We start from the raw sequence: 19,321 nt of genomic DNA, 5'->3' as shown, positions 1-19,321 counted from the left end.
CTTGTAGAGATTGTAATGTCAAGTCTTTTAAGCCAGAAATTTTAATTTGTATATTCAAATTATTTCCAATTCACTGTTTACAAAAGCAAGCTTCATATCTCAGGTATAACTACTGTTTTAAATGTAGCTTCAGGAAGACCTAAACCAGGATCTTTGTTTTGGCAGAATTGTATCACACTTCAGAATCTTCTCTTTCTTTAGAAAGAAAAAACCACCCAAGCACCCAAAAGAAGGATTTCACTGATATTTGCCAACAGCACACAAAACAGGGAAAATGATGGCACAAGGTAAATGGAACAGACTGGAGGTTAACACTAAAGATTCTTCACTGTGCTTGAACATGATCAAACATACTTAAATTCACATCATTTACTACAAACCTAGTGATACAGAATAAAACACTTTTGTGATTTTTCCCCCAGCTTTTGGATGCCTGACAAACAAGACTCAATGATTCACATGAGGCACTTCCCCGCCCCCCCCCGCCCCGAGAACAAGCTTATGATCCTGATAGCACTTCTAAGAGCGTACTATGCATTCATACACGGATCTTCAACAGTATGCATGTACAACAGCCAAGATTTTGGATTTTATCTCCTTCCATTTGTATATACTGAAGTATCACTAGCTCAAGAGACGTACAAAAACCTGTCAGACTGACAAGCTTACAAACTATTATTGAATCATGTAACACCATCAGTAACAGCATCTGCTAGACAAATTCTGTCCTATTATGCATATATCTTTCAGAAAACTAAGGAAAATCTACTTATAACTGAAGAAATACTTCCTTAGTGAGCTAGATGTATTAAAAAAAGTATTTTTGTCATTAATAAGCTGATATGATTAAATTGGAAACAGACCTATAGAGTAATAAATAGTGGTTTTATACAGTTTTCACATAGGAAGGCATTTTACCTTGTCGGAAGTTGAATTTTCTACCAACATCCATGCTAATATTTATAGTAAATTGATAATATCCCTATTTCAGCTGTACTTAAACCAAGAATGAAACAAAGCAATGTTCCATTCTGTTGAAAAAGTAGGAACAATGGAACTTTTAAAAATCACTAATGAAGTATTTTCTAAACAGCTGTCTTCCTGGAATGGAATATTAAAAGAAAAAATTTGGAATTTGAAAGAAAGAAATCCTATAAAGCTAGTTATATTTTCAAAATGGGAAGAATGCTACGCTAGAAATACTTGCTGTATTAGTTTACACCCGGTAGCTTTTTCATAAAACTTGACAAGGGCAAGAAACCAGTCATGTGAAACAAAGCATTTCAGAAAAGGTATTACTTGCCTCAAGCTGTTCATCTTCCAGGAGTTTTATGACCAGCCATCTAATGTCATTGACTGCTTCTTCATTGTTGAGAAAGATAAAGAGATTGTAGAACACCATGGTCTGGAGGTAGGTTAATATGGTATACCTAGCATGCCAAGAATTGCTTCCTGCTGTCTACAAGTAAAAATAAATAGTAACTATGAGAAAGGAAGAACGTGCAGGAAAGCAGCTACCTGATGTAAAGCTATCGATATTTAAGAAAAAGCTTTTGGGGACAGTTGCAAATAAGTTCCCTTATTCAGATATTTTTGTTTCATACACTCTTCAGTTTCCAAAGCACACAATTATTATTTCAATAGTAATTTATTACAGGCTTAACTTCCAAAGTATACTGTTATTTAACAGATACCTAATATTGTAAAAGACAACATAGGCAAGTTTCTCCCTTTGATTAATTTCCGACATCAGTCATAACGCAGATATAAATAAACCAGAAATTCCATTCTGCTTCAGTATATATATATTCTATACAGTGGATTTAGAAAGCAAAGTTTTTTCAAGTTCCTTTACGTTCATCTCCACATGCTTACGGAAGTCCAAATTACTGAAAGCATCAGGCATGGGTGCAGCCTGGCCTGTAACACTGCAGTTACTATTTTGGCTGTGTGTACAGCTTACACCAACCTGTAGCAATAGGTAATTTTACTACTGTAGATCAGTCTTGAATGACTAGAAAAAAAAAAAAGCATTTCTTGCATGACAAACTATATACAGAATGAACCATTTAATTCAAGAGCGCATTTTTCATTGGTGGTGTTTTTCAGAAAGCCGTAGCAGTTGATAAGTATACTGTAAAACTATAAAGAGGCAGAGATTCAAGGGCAGCTCTTTATGAGATGACTCATTTTGAAACTGGGTTTTGAATTGTTATGCTCATGAGGAGACGTGTTTGACTTAAACTGATCTACTACTGAACTAAATTTTAATTTATTAAAATACTGTTCGATTTCTTATCAAGAAACAAGTTGTTTAAATGTTTGGAAGAAGGAAACAAAACAAAATACATTTACTGTTTCTAAGAATGTTTTAAAACACCTCTAATAAACTCTTTCCTTTCACCTGTAAGAAAATCAGTATTTGATTCTCTTCAAATCACAACTATTGTATAAACTTTAAAAAAAAAACCCAAAAAACCCCACAGAGTGCATCAGATAACAAGAAGCTTTAAGCTGTTTAGACCATACTCACTTGTTTTAGCACCTGAAGTACCAAAGGCACTTGCTGAGGATACAGCAAACCCTGAGACATTAACGACAAACACATCTTAGCATCTCTTTTGAGCTCATCATAGCTATTGTCATTTTCTACCGGTGCAATCTATAGAACAAGATCAGGGGAGGGGGGGGAAGGCTAGTGTTATTAAACAAGCATTGCTAACAGCAAAATCCTGAAGCTTTCTAGTTTAATCTCATGAAAGGAAAGTTATCTAGGAAAAATACAATCAGTATAATGCTGAAAGATTAAGTTAACTAGGAAAATGAATCAATATAATGTTAAAATATTCTCAGCAATAAGCTGTGGAAAAAAGTGAATAGTATAATGAGATCCTTGTTCCTTGCACCATATATTACTTACCTAAACAGTATGGCTAGTCTGAAGCTCTTAAGAAGGATTAAATAGGTGCTGTTAAGACTTTGGTTCCCCATTGCAATTCTTTTGGTATCAAATCCAATTATTTTAATATTTTAGATGGAGCTCCAAAACGGAGAGAAAGCTTTATCAGTATTTCAAGTTCACTTTCACATAAGTAAACCTTTATTTTGTGGTCACATACATTATTGTTGGATAATTGACTGATGTTTATATAAAGTAAGACACATGCTTTGGAGCATGCAAATACGTATTATTTCAGATATACAGCACTGAATGACCCAGCTTCATAAAAGAATACAAGGATTAGAGGTGCCAGGAAAAACAAGAGAAGTACCACCATTTAGAAAGAATTGTATAATCATGGAACAAAAGAAAACAACTAAAGATAAGTATCAGAACAGAAACAACATACACTCACGCATGAATTAAACACTTCTTTCTCCCATGAATGAGACACTTCCCCCCCCCAAATTACACATGTACAGGGCATTCACCTAGGAGTCATTGTCAGGAAACCATTTAACAGGCTAGATTACCAGCTGTAAACATACATAAGCATAAAAAAAAACATTTGGGCCTCCTTGGTATGCATGGTTTTTATTACCATTATTGGTTTTCTTTTTATGTAAAAAGTCCCTTAGACCTGTGCTTTATATATAGGAGCCCTTTTTAACCAAACGTGACTAATACAGCGGCAATTAAAGCATATACCTTGAAAAATAAGGGTAAAAGCTGGAGTTGCTCTGTGACAGCTGTAGAGAAGGACCGTCCTGCACTTGCCATCAACCACTTCAGAACTGTTTTTATAAAGAAAAATGATCACTGATTAAGAAGATAAAAAATGGTAATAATCCCAAAACAGATCAAATTTATTGCATGGCTCGCCTGGGAGATTTTCACACGTTAGAGTGGACCTATACTGGTAGTTTGACCCTGTAAAGGTGATTTTATAAAACTCAACCCTGAAACAACAGGGTTGTTGCAGCACAGATCTGAGAGGTGAAATTGTATACTGCAACCGTATGATTTGCAGACATCAGTCATCACATCCTAAAACACCCCCCTTTTCTGAACCTCATTAAGTAACTCACTAGTTTTCAGGAGTTTAATGCCCTGAGTTCGCTCATCTTGTTCACCAACTCCATTCTCTTCCATAACATGATTCTGAATTTCTTCATCTGCTTCCATGAGGGGTTTAAGATTTTCAAGTATCCGGGTAGTAAATTCATGGACACGAGGAGATTTAGTTGCAGCAGTATTTGGCAAGGAAACATCTATCATGAATATGTAGGTCAAAACACTAAAAAAGCAAACAAAGAAAGCAAGAACATACAGTTAGCATGACTACTGTTTAGAGAACATAGCTAAAAGTAATCTGAGATCAATTTCTTGAACTTTGAAGTTTAATACTTATAGAAAATTTCCTCTTATCTTCACCTCAAAGTTATTTAAAAACACATTTTTCAAACACCCTCTTTGTAAAATTTGAATCAAGCAGGGTTAGACAATAACTAAGTTACAACTCCCCTCTCCTCCGAACAGATCTACAGCTAGTTTTTAAGTCACTAAAATGCTCTCTAAAGGATTCCCTGTGTATTTATGACTTATGAGGGCTTAGACACAGTAAATTTGGGTTGTGGTGGTGCGTTTTTTGGTTTTGTGGCGGGTTTTAGTCATTTGGGGGCAGGGGGGGCGGGATTTGTTTGTTGGGGCTTTTTTTTTTTTTAAAGAGCTTTAGAGATATCATACATAAACATAACAGGCCATATACAATAAAAGACAAAAATAGAGAAGTCATCTGAAGTTTCTGAAGCAAGTCTGTTAACAATAAATTATCTAATTTCTATTACCAGTATTAACGCAGAGATAAGCAGTCACCACTTCAGTGTAATTATTTAGATACTCCATTTCCCAAATAAAATGAAAAGAAAAAAAACAAACCAAGAACTGCAAAAGAGAACACTGACCTTCCTATTCTCTCTCGGACATTTTTGTAAACCTGTGTGAGTTTAGGTTCCAAGTACTTCAGCAGTCTGTGCAACAGCTCCGGTACTCTCCATTCTTGCTGTGCAAGGCCACCTTGCAGTACATAAAGTCGGCTAGGAATCAGAACAGCTTATCTTTAGTCATACAAAATTGTTCCTCCTTTCCCCAGTCCCCTCCAAGCCTTGTTTTGGAATGTTTTGTGTGTGTCAATGCATAAAAGTGTCTTTGTGTGAATTGCATGCAAAGATGGGTAAAAATGACAGAATGAAACAACAGTACTGCTGCTATGCCCGTTCCAAACCTTCACATTCTGTTAACTAGATTTAATTACATTAAAAAAATAATAATGAAGAAACTGCCATTGTGTGGGGGAAGCTAATTGGAAAGGAGCGCTTTTGTTCCCTGCTTCTACAAGCCAGCTGGCACAATATGCTCTCAATACATTTTATCCATGCTTTATTTCCTTCTTTATTCAGCCACAATAAAACAGTTAAAATTAATTTTACCATGCATCTACAAATGATCCTCCTTCACCACTCAATGGAGATTCCAACAGCAATTCAAACAACCAGTGCAGTTTCCTAGGATCTCTGCTCTCCTGAAAATAAATGGGTATCAGAGATATAAGCAAATTGGGGATTTTTTAAATGTAAATAACATATAAACAAGGAAAGTTTTGACAGATATTTTCTTTGCATCCTTTGAGTTTATTCTATTAAGCAAGTGCAAAGTTAAATATCTTTTTGCAATGAACCTCAATAGGACAAAACCCCAATGAAACTACATTCAGTTTTAGTTATTTGGTAAACACAATGATAAGAACAGAAGGAATTTTAGCGTCATTTTTGACATATATGAATAATCATGTCTGTATTTTGCTAATTAATTGCCAGGGTTCTGGCTGACAACCTATGCTGAATTTTGCTGAGTGATTTCAAAGAATTACTGATCCAAGATATTTGTGGCCTATCATTTACCCTGCTTCTCAAACACCACAACTCCCAGTCCCCCACAGCGTATAGAAATCTTACTGTATGTTAGAAGATAACTTGAGACTTAGGTTTCACAGCATAATGCTAAGCTGCACGCTTTTAAAGCAAGAGTGTGTAATCTGAGTTCAAAAATTCCCACAAAAATTGAACACATAGCAAGCACACACATTAACATCACCCAATGACCTTATACAGCTCTTCTAAAATACTTAAAAAGAAAACTAATGCTTTATTTCCATTCTAAGATGTTATATTTGTCTGCAAAGGGCAGAAGAGAGCAAAATTTCCAAAAAAGCTATGAGATTTTAAATGGATGTTATTTTTATACCGTATTTACAGTTCTCAGTTTTAGCTGATAGAATATACCCAAATACATCTGTTCACAAAGCTCTTATTTACGTATTATCTGTAAAAGTGGACCATCTGGATATAGCTTTACAAGACTAAAAATGGGGTACTTACACAGGAGGTTGCTATGCATGTGCCCCAATCATTGTATGTTTCCACTGTAATGTTGGACAAAGCTGTTCGAAGCAATGGACAGAGAAGCTTCCAAAGTTTTTCCACCTGCTCAGCAAAAAGGCAAGAGACAAAATTTGTCTGTTTAAGGACAAAATGGCTGTCTAACCTCTGTGAACCCAAATCCTTCCATCTTTTCAAATCATGGAAAAACAATACTGATTCTGGAAGCAGCTACAGTACGATACTTATAAAAGGAAATAAATACTATCAGAGGTAAGATTTCAGGAATCAATTTATTTTTGTTTACAAGGTGTTTAGAAATACTGTGGACTACGTATGTACCATTTTCATGGCGATTTAAGTACAATTGTATCAAGAGACTGCATACACTTTGCTTTTGGTAGGATAGCAGTCTTGTACACCCCAAGGACTTTCCCCCCCTCCCCCAGATTAAAAATTTTTTTTTTTTTTTTTTTTATTAAGGAACTGATTCTCCCAGAATTATTTTTCAGCGTAGAAATTAATTTAAAGATAATCTAGACAGCTAGGACTACACTAAAGAAAGATGTAATAGTCCAAGGTGGACATAAGCACTTATTCCAATTGGAAATCACAAACCATGTCAGCTTTGCTATCTCCTTACCAGCAAACTGTTCTTAGTTTTAATCTTGAAGCATTTTACTAACACCTAGTATTATATAGGCACCAAACCAAGCTATGAATTGTGCTCAAAGTTTGGCAATGAAGCGCTAAGTGTTGCAACATTTTCCAGTCCTTTCTTGGACATAGGTGACACGTTAAAAGCCCTCAACTTTCTACGTTTAATTTGTTTAATAATTCAAACTTATTCCTTAACTTCCATGAATCACTCAAAAATACTACTTCAGCACCTTCTCAAAAGTCCAGTGTTTAGAACCTCTTATTAAGCCAGCTATAATTTCAGCTACACATCTCTGGGTGCTTTCATGGGAGTCGGCCACAAGTTGTTCTAAATGGGGCTGAAGAACTGGCAAGAAGACATCATCAAAGTTTCTGAAAAGGCCCTGTAAAACAAGATGGGAAAGTGTCTTCAGTAATTATTCATCTAAACCATTGTCTTTGTAAAAAGAACATAAGATCATGAAGCGCTTGATATTTGAATATGCAGAAAGTGAAATTACTTTGCTTTTGTAACAGAATTATATAGGTGTCCTACATTTTTACTACTCTAAGAATGTTTCTCTGTAATGTAAGTAGTTAATCAGAAGACAGGATTAATAGGTTTAATCATAGCAGCATACCTTTAAATAATGAATATTTTGCACCAGTGGGGTATAAGCCAAGTAATGTGTGGCTTTTCCACACTTTGATAATTATCTACAAAATGGAAGCAATTTAGTTATTGAACTCTAGTTACCTTGAAGAGGCAGAATCTGCGAGGATTAAATTTGTCTTTTCCTTTTCTGTCTTCTAAAGACAAAAATTTTATTAACTGCTCAACAAACTTGGGATCCGAAAAGTGATCATATATAATTTGTTCTGCCTGTAACAGGAGAAATAAAAAGGATTAGCTTTGAGGTGCTTGATTGTCACAGTGATACCCCAATCTTTCCAAGTCCTGTTTTTCATTTTAATTCTATTTTTGGCAAAAAACATGCCTGGGTTATCCATTTCCCCCCTCATTTCATAGGGAATACTGGGTGATGTTTTGCAAGATTCCTGATTTTTATTTTCATTAATGATTGTGGATTGTCTTTCCTTTCACTAGCACAACCCCTACAAAGTAGTCATTCCCACTGTCATTCATTACCTTGTTCTAAACTCTGACAAAGATTTGAAAGGGAACAAGGAAGTGCTCATAAATACAATTACTCCATGATCGCTGACAGAGAAGCTGCAATACATTAAAATAGTAATTTCTTCTTGTATGCTAACACAGTAAATATGAAAATGAAGTAGAAAAATATGATTAAAAATGTCTTGTGGGGATGTAGGTTTCAGAATAGTTATCACTTATTGCTTGTTAAAAACATGATTATATCCACACAGCCATGAAACTGTGTAGTTGAGTTCAATCTCCATCTTCATTTGCAATCAAGCAAAACAAATCTGTTTCCACACATTTTGTGTAAGCACTCTCCAAATGCCAAGCAATACTTAGGTTAAAAGAGAGAAGGGAATTTGATCTCCACAGTAATCTGTGAACAATATTAAAAAAAGAAAGGGGAAGTAGTATTAAAAAAAACCCACAAAACTGAAACACACTGAAACCCTTACCTCTGTCAGTTCATCTCTCCTTCGCCCAAGCTTTGGTTGATGCTCAACCGGAGCATAAACTTCATAGTCCTGAATATTAAAAAAAAAAAACAAACAAACCATACAGTAACACATTTCAAAGTAAAATAAAGCTTACGATAATTTTCTATATTCTCTATATTAAATAGGATTTATCATCAACTCCAAAAGAGCAAAACCTCAAAGAAAATTTACAACAAAAAAATTAATTGTTATAAAGGTTTTGCTACAGCAAGCAATCCAGAATTATTAGTGATAGAATACTCTGCATATTTTGCAACTACGTAATTTTCAAACATGCATACTTCATTTTAAAACCAGCAGTTAAATAGCCATATGAAATATGTGCCTATAGTTCCCACAAAACCCAAAGAGAAGCAGGTAGAAAATAAGTAAATAAAAAACACAACACCAACACCCCTCCCCAAACCACCCAGCAGTGGTAAAACAGGCAAGGGGCATAAAGGACAAAATAAATTGTATTTTTTTGTTTCAATTAAAAAAATTAAACCTAACAAACATTATTTAATTTCCCACAGGATTTTTTCTGCCGACTCTCACAATTCTATCTTAATGCTTAATGATACTCACTGAGGCCAGGTATAATATCCCCAGTGTGTTTTCTCCACAAAGCAACACGACTCCCAGGCTTCCTTAGTCTTTGGTAAACTCCGACTGTCATAGTGCAGCCACTGGTTATCTGGTCTGTCACCAGCCTGGATGCTGGAAGGCTTAGGGTTTCCACCTAGTGAAAGAGGAATGTATACTCTGCCAAACTTGTTCATTAACAGTCCCAGCAAATGTTACGACTTATTTTAATAAAAGATTCTAAAGAGCTTTTATGTCTCCCTCCCCCCAGACAAATCTGTACAGAGATTTGCCCTAGGAGATTAAAAGTAACACTAACAGTAATAGAAAAGATTGCTCCAGTAATTAATCAAATGGCACATTTATAAGTTATTTAAATAAGAATTAAAAGGAGATATACAAACTATTCTCACAAATTACAAGGCTTTCTGAAAGGAGAATGACCATCTCTCTGAAGTTTTAACTAACTTCAAATAAGTGAATAGCTTAATACATACTTGCAAGGATAACATTGGTTTAAAAAAAAAAACAACCTGAAAAATGACTAATTATATTACCTATTTTGTTTGCTTAGGACATTAACAACCAGAAAGAAATGAAAAGCTTGTGATTCTATGTTTAATTTAACCAGAAAAATATGCTTTTAAAAAAATTTTAGGATAAATGTAAGACATTTCTTGTATTGAATAAAACCTACTTATTTCATAAGGGCAGATGGGCACTCTCTTGTGTGTTCTCTTAAGCTGCTTAAGAATACCAGCCACAGCAGAGATGGCCACCTAAAAGAAAGAAATGGGCATTAACGCATCCATTCCACACACTTACCTCCAGAAGGATGTGCCTCATCATCTCATTATAGATACCTTTTAAGCTAGCTACTCAGCATCCTAAAAAGCCAGTGAAAATTACAGTGAACTTTGTCACCCCAGTGGCTGATACTTCTCCCATAAAGTAGTAAATCTCACTCATTTCAGGGGACACAGGACATGGCTTAAATGTGACCTTTATAGCCCACAAAAGCCTCCCCACTAATCGTTTTCAGGAAAAAAAGGAGGTGGCCATTGGTTTCAAGCCTCACTGAGGCGACAAGCAGAATGAAAGGTACAAATACAAAACACATAGATGGATTCAAGTAATAAGCTGCAGATGGAAAAAATAGACATCTGCAAAAGAAACTCTGCAAAATTCTGAAGTAAGTAAGAATGAATAGGTACGTTCCACATTTCCACAGTTTACAGACTTTCCATCATATGTCACGGCTACTGCACTGCCAAGACTGTCATCAGTTCTTGGATTAGGAACTTTTGTACACATGCACGGCTGGAAGAGTGAGGAGGGACATACACCCCAATTTTTGTGCCTTTATCACAGCAAGACAACACAAACATCTGATCTAAAAATCTAATGAGCTGCAAAACAAAAAGATATAATTATGTTGTTTTTACCTTACGAACTACAATTGCATCATGGTTGAGACACTGCACAAAAAATTTTATGGCACGGACAGGCAGTATCCTATCATCCCTCAGGAGCAGAGACAGAAAACCAATACTTATGTGCTCGAACTTCCAGGGTCTAAAAAAATAAAATAAATACTCAAACCAGACAATAAATAGCAGAGATGCATGTACTGCTTTTGCAGAGAAATGATTATATGGATTAAGATTATGTAAATATGTTTGGACTAAGTAATGTTCTATGCCACTGCTACAGTCAACGAGCTTAACAGTCGTTTAGGGAGACCTCCAATGTTCTGGAAACACACAAGTGCGATCAAACATATTCAGTTAATGGTGTCTTTTTGATCTGAGCATTTCAATGTAAAATACAGACCTATAGGAGTATTCTTTTAAAGTTCTTAAACACAAATATTATTCTACCAATTAAAATCTATTTGGATGTCAGTATTATGCAAACAGAACCAGAGCTTTTTTCCCCCACAACAAACAAATATTAAAAAAAAAAAATTAACAGGTCAAACTAATTAGTGACAAAGCTAAACTCCAAGATGTGATGATACCTTATATTAACAAATCAAGCTCCCCATGAAAATAAATTCAAGACTCATTCCCATCTTTACCTACGAGACAGTAATGCAAGAATCCCCTATATTGGCCTTTATCTTTGTGTTTGGGCAAGCAGAATCCATACGCAAATGCAGGAGGACCTCCAGAAATTCAATTCTTGCAGATACCTCTGCAAGAACTCTCCAAGAAGCTCACCGTAATCCACTTTATGCAAGACTGCTACTGACAAACTGCTTTTGGACAGCTAACTCGAGGGTGAAAAAATATTACTCAATTCTGGTCATGCTAACTGCACTTCTTCATGCAATTGATATTTATTCATGTAGCCACCTCCCATCCACCCCCAAAAAAATTCTCATGCACAGAAAGGGAGACTTACAGATTTCTTTGTTCCACACAGTCCAGCAGCATGTTGACCAAATTTTCATAGTTTCTGAGGGAAAAAGAGGGAATCATCAACGAGACGCTACTGAGAACCATTTAAAAACAGAATAAAAGTTCCTCAACGAAAGGTGGGTGAAGGCAATGCAGTAAATGCAGCACAAACTGGGAGGACACAGAAGAGGAGGAAGAAGGAAGGGAATATGAGCGCAGAGGAAAGAGGCTGCCAAGTCAGGAGAGAGGACACACCACAACAGTCCTTGGACATTCTGAATTTGTCAAGCTTAAGATTTAGTTTAGCCATTTTGGATTATTACATTTAATGTACAGTAAATATCAGGCAGTGCAAGCTGGTGTTAAGGGAAGTTTAACTTACCGCAGAGCCTCAGCATTCTTTTCTTTCTGTCGCTGAATTCCTAATTGAATTTCTTCTGAACGAAGACCTGTGAAGTTTGAATTTGGATGTTCTGATTTTTGCAGCATAACAGCTATCTCAACACATTTCTCCGGAACCTATTGACAGAGAATGCAAAGATTTAGGACTTAGCAGCAACTTGCAAGTTTTTATGTTTGTTTGTTTCTGGTTTTAAATAAGGAGAGTTCAGAATCATATGAATTTCCTGTCCACATAGACAAGTCCGTGAAGAAGTAGGGAAGACAACTTTTGTGTTCACACAATAGAAATATTTTTCCAAGTAAATGTTTTATTCTATTTTAAGATAAAGGTAAAGACGAACTTTAATACTTCATTAAAGCATAAAAATTGTCTACAAAAGATTTTTATTAATTGGCATTCATTCTTTAAAATAAGTACCATGCCATTTATCCCACTGATTAGGCAAAAGGCAGTTGTGTAATGAGTGCTGTGTGTCAGCACAGTGGGACAACACTACAAATACTGACAATGTTAATTTGATGACACTGTCCTACCAACACACACCGTCACACCTGATCAGCATGACCCATACTAACACTGAAAGGCAACTTAAACTTTCTTCCTGTAACAGGCTTCCTTAGAGGTTAACAAAAAGTTACAAATTCCAATAGTATTACAGGAAGCTCTATTACTTCAGTCTCAAAAATACAAATCTACATTCCTCTGTAAACAGAAATCAGAATGTGATCAACATCAGAACACCAACTCAAATAATATACATGAGTCTCAAGCATTTATGTAATCAAGTGCTCTCGAAATCCAAGACATAAACACCAAGCAATCTGTCACTTACTGCAAAATCCAATCCAATTGTTTCATACTGCCTATGGATTTTTTCTGCTAGGTCATCAAAGAGTCTAACTATGGATGGTTTTTCCAAGGACATAGCTTTACTAAGCCCAGAAGAAACAATGGCTGGCCACGTCTGTGCAATACAGTCCCAATCATGAAGATTTGCCAAACACACTCCACTGTGATTTCCAAGAAGACAATATAAGGCACCCTGCAAAATGAAAGATGCCATATAAAACATTATATTGCATATATAAACAATGTTAAAGCATTGTTCACATATAAGTGATGTCTATCTACATAAGCACGCACCCACACAGAATAAAAATTAATCTTCATGTTATCAAAACATTAAAATGTACCATAAACATTCAGCCACGCGGCCTCATTGTCAAAATACTGAAGATTTTTCACAGAATCCTCTTCATGCTAAAGAACACTTTTAACGAGATTGGAAGCCCTGCCAATTAATTTATCCACAGAATGGCTGACTGATTTCCAAATTACATTATAAAGGAGATTATTCAATGATCAAGTACCACACTTAGCCCTTCTGTGAACTTACTCATGTTTGGGCTGCAGGCAAATCATAATACTGTTAACTAGGCACCTGAAATGATGCCGATTGAACAGGACGTGGATAACTACTGGACACGACACAACAAACTGGTGAACAGGACAGGTGATTGTGTGAGAAGCTGACAAGAGTTACACACAGTGAAACAAAGGGTGGCTGGATTTCACAGGTGATTAAGCGGGAGTTATATTTGAAATGGCCAAATTTCACAGGCAATTGGAAGGAAGTCTTGGGGACCTTTTGGAGAGCAGAGTCTTACAAGAACAACAGTGCCTAGGTAACCACATCAGTAATATCATATAGGCTAAGACTGCCTGGTAACAGTATCAGAAATACCAAATTCAGGTATGGCAGCAAATGCTGTAAGTGTAGCAAAACTGGGACCAATCAGGAAAAAGTAACTAGGCGTGGGTTGCTTATCTGGGAGGAGACAGGGATGGAGAAAGGGATGTACAAGGATGCCAGAAAAAAAATAATAATCAAGAAACAAGAAAAGGGATAATAAGATAGTACCTATCAGGCAGCTGGAGCAGGACAATAAGCCATAGCTGTTGTTCTGACCATACGACAAGAGTCTAACTTGCCTCTGTGGCCAGGACCACCGAGAGGGGTGCAGAGGAAGGAGGGGAGCGTGATGCTTTCAAACACCTGGATAGCATATATCCAGGTGGACGGATAGACTGCATCCTGCCATCACTGCGTCAGCACCATTTCCAGGCCTGACAGCATCAGCAGTTACCTACCACTTCATAACAAAACCCACCTGATTTAGTATAACTTTTTTGGATGATCAACCTTTTGTCCAGTTCATGCTATTTTCTTATACTGCTACAGCTGACAGAACTGCTTAATGAGTTTTACCACCTTGGACTACAGCTGCTCAATTTCCACTTCATAATTTAAAAATAGGTGTTAACATACATTTTTGTAATACCTGAACACACAATGAAATGAGGAACATATATAAACACAAAATTTCTCTCGACAACTGATCTAATCCAAATAATACCTTACACTAGTCATGCATAAGCTATATGCCATAAAAATATCAGTCGCACTGATAAACAAGCAAGTCCCACTTTCACCATTAAAAATTCTCCTATAAAATCACTTTCAAAAGACAGACATGAAACAAAGTTAATGAGACAGTACTTTAAATTGCTTTTGAGTGACATCTTGCCGGTCTGGACGCAAGAACTCCAAAACCAAGGGAATGATATCTCTGCAACAAAAATTGTACGTTCCCAGAGCTGTGAAGAATGCTTGCTGAGCTTTACTTCTGACCTGTGGGAAGAGAGGCATTACTAGAAAGTCTTCTGAACCAAAATTATACTATACAAAAATAACATACTTATCCATTTCAGTTACTTATGCACAGAGTTTCCACGATGTATTTGTGCACAGAAACAAAATTACTTGTAGAAGGTTGTAAATAGCATGCTTCCCCTCACCCTTTGTTTATAAAAACCTTCTTGTTTCTAGCATTTACTTGAGAACAGCTACAAAGCTAAAGAAAATCCTTTATATCGCCAAAAACAGTCACTGTGCTTTTAAGATCATTTGAAAAGCAAACAGCTAGAGTAACAGATGCAGTTAGAACTCTAAAGAGCCTGGAGACATTGTGGATGGATCTGAATTTATATACACACACAGAGCTCCCACCAGGCAGAGAGTTCAGAATCCAACTATCGGCACACTTGTTTTGTGTATTTTTAAGAACTAGGATGCCATAATAGCTATTTCCTTAAAGTAGACTTAGCATTCCAAATAGTGTCATGAACCATATTATCGCATCTAAAAACCTCAACCTGGTATATTTTTATTCAAATTTTTTATTAAATTATTGTTTTTAGAAGCCTAGAGTTAAGTCCCTCAAAAACATTAAAATTTGTAACCTAAGTTGGCAGCCTCTCCACCCAGTTCAGTTCTTTATCTGACAAAGAAGGGGCTTAAAGCAAAAACTATGCCAAGACTGGCAACTAATGCAAAGGAAATAAGTATTTCATGTTGCCATGGAAATAAAATGAAAAGCAAAGATCGTGAAAACATAACTTGAAGAGATCAACAAAAAACTCCATATATTTCAATTTAAAAGGGGTTGTTCCTTACCTGACCATATGAACTTGTGGACAAACACAAAAGATCTCTGATCATCTCCTGGTGGGAAGTTTTATATTCACAGCCTTCCATCGTTAGTGTTCTCAGCTAAATTGCATAGAAAACACAAATAAAGGACAGGTTGTTTTTACATTTCGCACATGTAACAGAAACACTAGTCCAGGATTATTGCATCTTTCACTAAATGACAACATAACAAATCAGCTTTTCAAGTAAGGTAGTGAGTGAAGAGTTAAGTGAAAGTATTACCTCATGCTGCAACATAACTCTGTCTATCAGCAAAGCTCTGATATGCTGTTTCTTTCCTTGCAGCTGTAAACAAATACATACTTGGGTTTAGATTTCAGTATTCATACCAGCAATTCGCACTGACTGAATTCCCCATATACTCTTTTTCTTCTAGAAACAGGCAAATTTAATGTAGAAATTCTTCTTGGCAGACAACCTTGATTTTTTTGCCCTGGTAAAGTTTTTTTATTTGCCTATTACTCTGTAAGCAAAAGGAAGCTCTGGTCACAGAAATTTCTCAGTTAACAAGGACCAGAATGGAGCATCATGCCAAATCTCAGACTTTGGTCCAAGGATATAAGCAAACTGAGGGTTACTACAATTCAGAAACGCTAAGCTATTTACTCGTAAGATTTCCAAATAAAGGTACAAAAGCACTGCAAAACAATATTCTTATCGAGGAATTAGATTTCAAAATTATGAAAACTGATTAGGACAGTAACGAAAATATGAAAAAAGTCCTTCTGAACATTAGAACTATTTCCATCCCTCGCCTAAGCTTTACAGAGAAAAAACACTGACCCTGTTCTCCATTGATTTTTTCACTAGATTAAAGCTTTTCCATCGTGAATCAAACTCATGCTTGTGAGACCCTTGGAACTGTAAAACATCACTAATAATCTGTAGAAAGAAAAAGATGACAGAGAGTGATTATTTTGCAAAACAAGTAATCTTGTCTTAAGTATTACAAATTATAGGTATACCTTTATTATTAGAAATAAAGACTTGGTATCATCTTCTGAATTATCAAGTATATAGCCTGCAATTGGAAGAAAAATAGTTTATTATCAGACAGGAAAAGAGCTTTAAAAATTAACAATAATTTTATTTCTACAAAGCTTAAATTTAAGAATTATAGGCAAAGTAAACAAAACAAGTTTCTCATCTATAAAATCATACTTAAAAGCACAACACAGTACTTTTTAGATAAAGGAGCAGTTAAACTTACGCAGCAATTTCCTTGTAACCCTTGCTATTGTTTCTCGGTAATTCTCTCTTCTTGACAGATCTACAAAAAAATTAAACATTTTCTCTTTATACATACAATAGCATAAAAAGCAATTTGTAGATAAGTAAACCAGTGGAAAGCCAGAGCAGACTATTCAGAAATGGCAGCATGGACTATTATAAAAAGAACCATCTTGTTATATCTAAGGACACCACTCTCATAGAGCCTTCTTTTGTTTATCAAGCCAACAGTACAGTTTTTATAGGTACATAACCTCCTTTATCTGCCTTGACAGGCTTCATTTCTAACCACGGATTGAGGCAGATTATTTAGCATATGAAAATTGAGTAACAGATTAAGTAGGGTAAAAGAGAAAGTCAATAAAATACAGATTTTATGTATCAGGTGATCAAGCCAGTAAAAGACCGGGGACTTACTCCCCTTCAATACACGGAGGGGGACATGTAGTGAACAGACATTCCCAATCTAAACAACAAAAAATGCAGAAGAAAGAAGGATCAACGATACAAGCAGTCTCCTTGGACAGTTTTAAACCAGAAAAATCTTAATTGCTGCAAAAGACCACTAAATAAATGCCCATTCTCTATTACATGTTATATGGCTACAAACTCACCACTTGCAAGCTAATGGACCAGATTTTCAAAGTATTAAAGCACCTAAAACCATTTAATAGTCCGATAAGCAGTTACCGTGTGCCTCAGTTCCTTATTTAAATAGCCTATCTTCACTTGGAAGATGGTGAAGAATACACACAAAGCTTGAAAAATGCAGTTTTCTTCTAATGGAGCTGTAACAGCCTTTAGTAGGTTATGCTTTGATTCCTTCTGCCTCTCAAGTGCAGTCCTTGGGTGATGGGTGTTGCCTCCTGCACCTCTCATCTGTGTGGAAGTACATGGGCCCAACCATTCTGACCTGGGGGTTGGACCTGAGCTCCCATTCCCAGCCATATTACCGCAGCAGATCTGTATCTTGTATACCATCGCTGAAGATGAAATGGTGAGTACACAAGAACTTCTGTGTTGGCCAAAAAAGCCCATTTAATATGAAGAGAAGAATCAAAATTACTGTCTCAAAGAACCTACTGTTTTTACAGCCAAAAAAAAGAACAAAAACAACACTTACAACCTGTCTGAACAGAATTAGGATTTACTTACCATATTCAACACCAGTGTAGAGTTTTGTCTCTTCCAAAGACACCAGACTTGGGACCCTGCATGAAAACAAACCAAGTATTACTACACATTATGGAAATCGTTGACTACGTGAATTTCATTGACATTTAATTCATTTTAACAAGGCAAATTTCATGCCAATAGCGCCAAAGATGTTTGGATTTACTTACAGTAGGCCTCAGTTCTAATATTCGTAAGCCAACCATACCCATGGGTCAGATTGTATGTCAGAGACAAGCACACCATAAGGACACCATCTTGAACCCAGAATCTTGATTTCTCATTTAACAGAACCTCATCAGTTCTGTTAAATAGCCAGAGGTTTGGTCTCATTGTCAAACTTATGAACACACTCATCAAAACAAGTGTGGCTCCTAGTCATCTTAGTCTAGGAAGGACAGGTGAATTTGACTGCTGAGGCAGAATCCTTTCCTGGTAAGTTAAGCTGATGAAGCTTTTCTGACTTTAGTCCTTTCTTTATAAAGTAAAGAGATGTAACCATTACCTACAGAAGTCCTACTTATTGCTACATGAAGTTCACTATTAATAACCACACCAAAAAATAAAGCCATGCTTCTTCCAGGATTTGGGTCAAACTGATCTATCCAAAATATTTTTTTAAAAGTGAATTCTTAAGTCTTTGTGGATTTGCTTTTATGTAACCATGCAAAAAAATACAGACTCAGATATCACATTCCAATGAATTTAAAAGACATAAGAACATACACTTGGGGTTTTTTGTTTTGTTTTGGTTGTATGTTTTTGGGGTTTTTTTTGTTTTTTTTAAACCTACAATCTCACCCCCTAAAACATTAAGGTAGACAAATTCAAGCTGTCAAGGACAAAATACACCAGTGTATTATATTAAACAAATAGTATCGGCAAGTAATCCCCATAAAAATAATCTTCACATAAAACTGCATTGACAGTATAATCAGAACAAACAAAGCTAAGTGAAGCAATGTGAATCTAGTCCTATTACAAATGCTAAATAACACATCAGAAAACTATAGATTCTATATCTGAGCATGCGCTACAAGATACTAAAATAAACTTTCAGATTTCAGGCAATGGCAAACTTCTATCTGTCAGAACCAGAAATAATGGTCATGTTTCTCCTGTAAAAGTGAACACATTAAAACATGAGCACTACAATTATTATGCTGATTAGATGAAGAAAAAAAACCTTGCAACCAAAAATTAGGTAAACTGACTTCACAACCCTTGTAGCAGTCACATCTGCACCAACAAAAGTCAAACTGAAATGTCTTTTTCTTAACTGATTTAGACATCAAGAAGTGAAGTCTTAATTTCATTTTC

At 35.8% G+C, this 19,321-nt stretch overlaps 1 protein-coding gene across 1 annotated transcript in view; it reads right to left on the bottom strand.

Moving 5' to 3' along the window:
• The window catches only part of PSME4 (proteasome (prosome, macropain) activator subunit 4), a 62,675-nt gene that overhangs the window by 8,326 nt on the left and 35,028 nt on the right, over positions 1-19,321 (bottom strand). Inside the window, 23 exon segments of the mRNA XM_009319610.1 lie at positions 1,304-1,459; positions 2,534-2,662; positions 3,650-3,735; positions 4,030-4,238; positions 4,906-5,037; positions 5,431-5,522; positions 6,379-6,483; positions 7,269-7,421; positions 7,775-7,900; positions 8,635-8,703; positions 9,240-9,397; positions 9,938-10,019; positions 10,686-10,815; positions 11,647-11,700; positions 12,025-12,161; positions 12,878-13,087; positions 14,606-14,737; positions 15,563-15,658; positions 15,821-15,883; positions 16,382-16,480; positions 16,564-16,619; positions 16,809-16,868; positions 17,984-18,039. Of these exon segments, the coding sequence (XP_009317885.1) occupies positions 1,304-1,459; positions 2,534-2,662; positions 3,650-3,735; positions 4,030-4,238; positions 4,906-5,037; positions 5,431-5,522; positions 6,379-6,483; positions 7,269-7,421; positions 7,775-7,900; positions 8,635-8,703; positions 9,240-9,397; positions 9,938-10,019; positions 10,686-10,815; positions 11,647-11,700; positions 12,025-12,161; positions 12,878-13,087; positions 14,606-14,737; positions 15,563-15,658; positions 15,821-15,883; positions 16,382-16,480; positions 16,564-16,619; positions 16,809-16,868; positions 17,984-18,039 (2,590 nt within the window).

Source organism: Pygoscelis adeliae, unplaced genomic scaffold, assembly GCF_000699105.1.
Source record: "Pygoscelis adeliae isolate BGI_AS28 unplaced genomic scaffold, ASM69910v1 Scaffold122, whole genome shotgun sequence".
Lineage (NCBI taxonomy): Eukaryota > Metazoa > Chordata > Aves > Sphenisciformes > Spheniscidae > Pygoscelis > Pygoscelis adeliae.
This window is presented reverse-complemented; position numbering and strand designations above follow the sequence as displayed.